The sequence below is a fragment of the Telmatherina bonti genome (genome assembly GCF_933228915.1).
Source record: "Telmatherina bonti genome assembly, chromosome: 11".
NCBI classification, from domain to species: Eukaryota; Metazoa; Chordata; class Actinopteri; order Atheriniformes; family Telmatherinidae; genus Telmatherina; species Telmatherina bonti.
This window is the reverse complement of record NC_136629.1, coordinates 23,202,206-23,208,368: the sequence shown is the minus strand read 5'-3', so window position 1 is coordinate 23,208,368 and position 6,163 is coordinate 23,202,206. Positions and strand designations below refer to the sequence as shown.

Sequence of the window (6,163 nt, the reverse complement as noted above, 5' to 3'; positions counted from 1 at the left end):
CCTTTGTCCATTTGATGTCACCATGCAAAGAGCAATCAGCTACTTTGAGCTCTTTTTACCAACAACTCTGCCTCCTGAGCTTCATCACAAGGGGTTTAAGTGAGTACTTTACACTCTTTTCTTATCTGTATAGATAAGATCCAAATGCTGGTAGCAGCTTAGCTCTGGTGTTATGATGCAGTGAAGAATAGCTTGGCATCTAAAAAGGGGAAAGGTGATTAAATCAAGAGTGACATTGTGTTAGTCGTCCTCAGTGGTAGTTCTGTTGGTCATCTAAAAAGGTGGAGGTTCATGATACAGACGTCATGGCAGCCTCTCGGGGCTGGAAAGGATAATGGAAAAAGTGTCTCTAGGAATGTGTGAGGGGGTGTATGCAATATTGAGGCACTGATCCGGGTGCCATGAAAGACAATCGGAGCCCAGTTCCAGTTCTCTGTTTTCATAACCAGCTGGATTAAAGAATACATTGATCCTTGTTATATTATTTAGTGGTTGGTTTTTTTTTATACAGATTTTTAAAAGTCAATTACTCACATCATTATGCTGTACTGTAGAGAAGTGTTAAGGGACTTTTCCAGACCTCATAATACTGAGAGAGTATTTATAAAGTGTGACATGCATATGTAATGGCCTGATAAAGTTTAAAGGTGCCGATTAGTGCTGGACAAAATCAGGAAAATGTGCGATAACAGTGTTGAAAGTTTTGATGACAATATGATTTGCAAAAAATAAGATTTGATGTGGCTTCAATGTGGAAAATTCCTATGCATTGATGGCGCTGAACTTTATAGCTTCTGCAAAAGTAACAGACTTATCGCTCATGCTAGATTTTAGTTCCACTTCAGCTAGAAGTTGTCTCATTACTAACTTTTGATAAATAATGAGATCTGTGTTTTGTATTTGTGTGGAGCCATATGAGTCATAGTTTACATTCATGTACTGATTTGTAAATAATGTAAAACAGAATAACTTTAAGATCTCCAGATAAGATACACATATCAGGACCACTGTCTAATGTGTTCAGTCCAGGTGGAATGTATCAGCACCTAGTGCCCCAGTTCTGATACATTCCCCCATTGTCACCATGTGATATGTCAGTCCAGCAATACCCCAGTCATACTTCTATATTTACTGAAATGCTTCTTTGACACCTTTCACATGGACATTATGTTGTCTTGATGGTGATCTTCAGCTTTTTGATCAATCTGTTTGTTTAACAGGTTGTGGTTCAATGAACTGATCAACTTATGGGTATCTGTGCAAAATCTTCCAAGCTGGGAAGTTGTGAGTATTTTGATGTGTTAGATTAATTTGTACAGCAGTGAGTTTTTTCCCCCCTTTGCCTGACTAACATGTTATTTTTAACCATTTATAGCATCTGGTCAATCTCTTTGCCCGCCTGGCAAATGACAACATTGGCTACATTGACTGGGACCCTTATATTCCTAAGGTTTGTTGCCATGTTCTCTGAATAATTTCTTCCATTCACTTAATATTCAACTAAGTACTTGTTTGTTTTGAGGGCTGGTAGCACATGCTTCCATGTGTTCTCATGGTTTGCATTTCGTGGCTTTTGCTGCTTGTCAGAGGAACAGACTATCAAATTTCTTTGCCTTAGAGGGGAAGTGACTTGCATAAGTGTGTTTCTTCTGAGTGAAACTTGCTAGTGTCACTGATAAACAGAAATATATCTGGCCTGTTTACCACAGTAAAATTATGATTTGCATTGAAAAAGTAAACAAAAAACAATAGAATATTTTTTTCCCCACTTTTTTAGATTTTCACAAGAATATTGAGAAGTCTAAATCTTCCTGTGGGGACCAGTCAGATGATGGTACCACGGTACATTACGAATGCCTATGACATCAGCCATGTGGTGCTTTGGGTGTCATCACTCCTGGTTAGCACACTCACCTTAAATGTTATTTCATATTTTCTGTATTAAGTTTGCATGATTGCTCAGAGATGCTCCTGTGCCAATTTTAGGGAGGACCCAGCAAGCAGGCTCAAGCACAGCTCAGTGGCCTTTTTAACAGTATCACATCCTTCTTCCACCCATCAAACCATGGCCGCTGGTTGGTGAGTCACATCTTAATTGTCATCAAGCACGGTAGAAGTGAAGACAACCAAATTGTCCATTTACAATTTGACTTTTCAGTGAGAAATGTTCAATCTCTTTTTTTTTTTTCCTATGTTCAATCTGACAGATAAACAGAGTTTTACTGTTTTGTCAACACATTTTTGTCAAAAATCTATGATTTTGATACACAAACACCCAGCTATATGTTTCTCAAAATTAATGTTTGATTAATTAGCAAATGGTTCCAAATACAGCAGAGAAATATTTTATAAAAGGCTGTCTTATAATGGCAAAAAAAAGGTATTAAATCATGATTTCTCAGCTAACTGGACTAAAATAACAAAAAATGTACAATTGCTTTTAAGGAGTTAATCGCCCCCAAAAAATCATTAGAATGTGAGGTTTGATTTGTGTAACCAAACTCAAATAGGTGTGTTTCAATCTAAAGCATTCTCTCTTGTTATTAGTTGCTTGTCAAATTGATTTAAAATAAATCTTTCATGTTCTCAGATCTCAGTGTAAAAGTAATTAAACCGTTCAGCATTTCTCAAAATGCACAGTGAAGGGTGTTTTGATAAAAACAATTTATTTTCAAACCTTACGGTATTGGACATGCTATGTTCCACTGAGGGATTATTTAACAATTATAAAAACTATTTAAAAAAAAAACAAAACAACGAAAATCTGTAATGAATCTCGGTGGTGATGTTTTAACTGCTTCCACTGAGTTTAACCATGTCACCATTCCAAAGTGCTTTCACTGTGACTCCATTATCACTTTGAGAGCACAAAAATATTTCCAGTGACGGAGCATACACACAGGTCATCATTCTCTGGGAAGCCTCATTGGTCTTATTGGGTATCTTGGCTTACATTGGTAGCTAGTTCAGAAATAACATGACATGTGAGTGAGGTGGCTGCAATGGTAATAAAGGTCATTGGCATCACGGCTGCATGCCTTGCTGTTTTGAGGATCCCCGTACTAGATTTGAAGTAGCTCATGCAGCAACATGTACATACGCACGAACCTTGAGTGTGCCAACATTGAAGGTTGTTGGATGTGCTTGTGTGTATTTGGGGCTATCACCTGGCTACATATATTGTGTCAGTTAGGCATTTCATTACATGTAAACACTGTTTTGCAATCAGTTAGGAGAAAGGGACTAATGAAATTACCCAACAGTGACCCTCTACCAGTCTTTCACTGGAGAAAACTGCAACTCATGTTCAAAGTTGTTGGGAAAAATTTATCAATAAAACCTATTTGACCACAAAAAATAACACATTATTTTGCAAGAAAAACAAACTAGTAGATAAAACTTTGTTCACAGTCTGTTGTCTGTGTGTGTGTCCATTATGTCATCTGTCTCTAGATGCTCCATACAACACCCTCTCCATGTGTTCATGGAGGCACACTGTCCCACTGTCACCCCTTTGTCATGTATCTGTCTTTCTGTGCCCTTGTCCTCATGTCCAGATGAAGCTCATGAAGTTGCTTCAACGTCTCCCTGCAAGTGTTGTTCGGCGGCTGCACCGAGAGCGTTACCGAAAGCCGTCATGGCTAACACCAATACCAGACAGCCATAAACTCACAGAGGAGGATATCACAGACTTTGTACAGAGCATGATGCAGCCAGTGTTGCTTGCTATGTTCAGCAAGACAGGAAGTCTCGATGCAGCCCAGGCTCTGCAGAATCTAGCTCTGATGAGACCTGAATTGGTCATTCCGCCTGTGCTCGAGAAGTAAGTTTGTACTTTGAACTAATGGCAAGTCAAATTTTTTTTCCCCTCCAAACAATTTTTAGTTAGAACTTTTCTGCCTTAGATGAGAGAGATTACACTGAAACAATGGGCTACTTGTGTTTTTTTTTTTTTTTTTTTCTCCTACCACAGAACATATCCGGCTCTGGAGACCCTAACTGAGCCACACCAGCTGACAGCCACCCTGAGCTGCATGATTGGTGTGGCTCGAAGCCTAGTGTCAGGTGGGCAGCGCTTTCCTGAAGGGCCCACTCACATGTTGCCCTTGCTCATGAGAGCTCTGCCAGGTGTTGACCCAAATGACTTCAGCAAGTGCATGGTGCGCTCCTCTGTTTTTATTTTCTATGAATGCACTCTTAGCCTATGTCCATTGGTTTGATTTAATTGACGAATAGCTTTAAATTGACTCAAATTTCACTCCTGTCCTTCTAGATCACATTTCAGTTCATTGCTACATTTGTGACTCTTGTGCCTTTGGTGGACTGTTCGTCTGCCCTCCATGAAAGAACCGATTTAACAGAGGTGAATTGTTGACATATTTGATGTTTTCTCATCATTTGGATCAAATAGGTTATGATTACAAAATTGTTTATCATTTGATTTGTGTGTGTGTGTGTGATTATTTATGTGTGTCAGGTGGAAAGAGAGATGTGCTCTGCTTCTGCTGAGTTTGAGGACTTTGTGCTTCAGTTCATGGACAGGTACTGAGCTTTTATACAAAGCATTGCAACAAAATGCAACACAATGTCTGTCAGTAATGTACTTATGATAGTAATGACATTGCTTCACTTTTTGGGTCATTGTCTTCAGTACAACACAAGCAAGAATGTTTTCATACCATGATGCTGTGTTAATAAGTTCTTCTCTTTCTGTATCTGTCTCTGCTGAGTAAAATTAGAAATTAGTCGCTGTAGTAAACCAATAGTACTGATCAATAAAGTTGGTTTATTTAGTTATACAAGAACACCACATTTTCCTTTTCTCAACATTTTTACCCACTTTTTTGTTGTTGTTTTCCACAGATGCTTTGCCCTGATAGACAGCAGCACTCTGGAACAAACTCGTGAGGAAACAGAAACGGAGAAAATGACTCATTTGGAGAGTCTGGTGGAGCTCGGCCTATCCTCCACCTTTAGCACCATCCTCACTCAGTGCTCTTTGGACATCTTCAAGGTCTCGACTTATTTCACAGTTCTCGCTCTCGCGTGTGAATTTGTGGTTTGAAATGAGGTTTTAAATGTAAAAAATAGTGCATCTTATTAAATTTGTGCTATGAATAGTTTTTTTTTTTTTTTTAGTGTTAGTGTAGTGAAAATAAACATAAGAAAAAAATAAAACAAATGTATCATCATGTGAATGGATACATCTGCTATTATAATGGGTTTTCATACACTCAGTTTTCAGTGTTCCTGGGGTTTTTTAGCCTTCAGTCATCTCTCCCTGTAGCCTCAAACTGACTCTTGTATGCTGATATCAGAACTTTGTAAGAGTTTTAGTCTGCTACTTTTGAGCTTTTCTTATTGGTCATTTTTCTATCATACTTCACAATCACTAGGTTAGATTTTTGTATCATTTTAATTTTTTCTCTTTCAGACTATGAATAAATGTCCTTCCAAGGCTATTTATTAATTAGTAACCATCTTAATATATTTAGTGAAGGAAAAATTTGACTTATTGCTACTTATGTAGTGCTATATGTGTAAACATAACTAGAGTTTTGTAATTTGTTTTTACCTGTTTATTAGATCATTTATATGTTACAACTAGCGAGTAAATATGGGCTATAAATGATGACTTGTCCATAAACTGGTTAAAAGACTGGAGTTATTCTTTCTGTAATGACATGGGTTAAATCAACATCCAAATAAGTCTGTAGTATAGAATAGTACTTATGTCTGGGATTGGTTAATATTTGTAAACTTATAGTTTTGTCTCTTTGCTTTGTTGTTTCATTAGGTGGCTCTAGAAAAAGTGTTCAACTTTGCAACTACCAACATCTTCGAGACGCGTGTAGCTGGGAGAATGGTAGCCGACATGTGTCGAGCTGCTGCCAAGGTTTTTTTTTGTTTTTTTTTTAACCAAATTACGTGATTAAGACAAGTTTTCTGTCACATTTTTAGTTTTCATATTCTTCTTCTCTACTTCTGTTTTCAGTGTCACCCTGCAGAGTCACTCAAGATTTTTGTGCCACACTGTTGCAATGCCATAAACCAAATTTCTGTCAGTAAGTGATGAAAACACTGAATTTAGACTTTAGATGGATGTTTCCTTTAATGACTTTTGATTGTCCCTCAAGTTCAAACTGCTTGATTCATAATTTCT

The 6,163-nt window shown here is 37.7% G+C and overlaps 1 protein-coding gene across 2 annotated transcripts in view; it reads left to right on the top strand.

Moving 5' to 3' along the window:
- psme4a (proteasome activator subunit 4a) overlaps nucleotides 1–6,163 on the top strand; it is a 28,113-nt gene that overhangs the window by 9,969 nt on the left and 11,981 nt on the right. For both annotated transcript variants that reach the window (XM_079248910.1, XM_079248909.1), the window contains 12 exons: nucleotides 1–99; nucleotides 1,221–1,284; nucleotides 1,376–1,450; nucleotides 1,778–1,900; nucleotides 1,987–2,079; nucleotides 3,558–3,823; nucleotides 3,974–4,160; nucleotides 4,274–4,363; nucleotides 4,478–4,542; nucleotides 4,864–5,014; nucleotides 5,798–5,896; nucleotides 5,996–6,065. The exon at nucleotides 1–99 is cut by the window's left edge and continues 51 nt beyond it. In XM_079248910.1, the coding sequence (XP_079105036.1) occupies nucleotides 1–99; nucleotides 1,221–1,284; nucleotides 1,376–1,450; nucleotides 1,778–1,900; nucleotides 1,987–2,079; nucleotides 3,558–3,823; nucleotides 3,974–4,160; nucleotides 4,274–4,363; nucleotides 4,478–4,542; nucleotides 4,864–5,014; nucleotides 5,798–5,896; nucleotides 5,996–6,065 (1,382 nt within the window). The remainder of the gene's footprint in view (nucleotides 100–1,220; nucleotides 1,285–1,375; nucleotides 1,451–1,777; nucleotides 1,901–1,986; nucleotides 2,080–3,557; nucleotides 3,824–3,973; nucleotides 4,161–4,273; nucleotides 4,364–4,477; nucleotides 4,543–4,863; nucleotides 5,015–5,797; nucleotides 5,897–5,995; nucleotides 6,066–6,163) is intronic.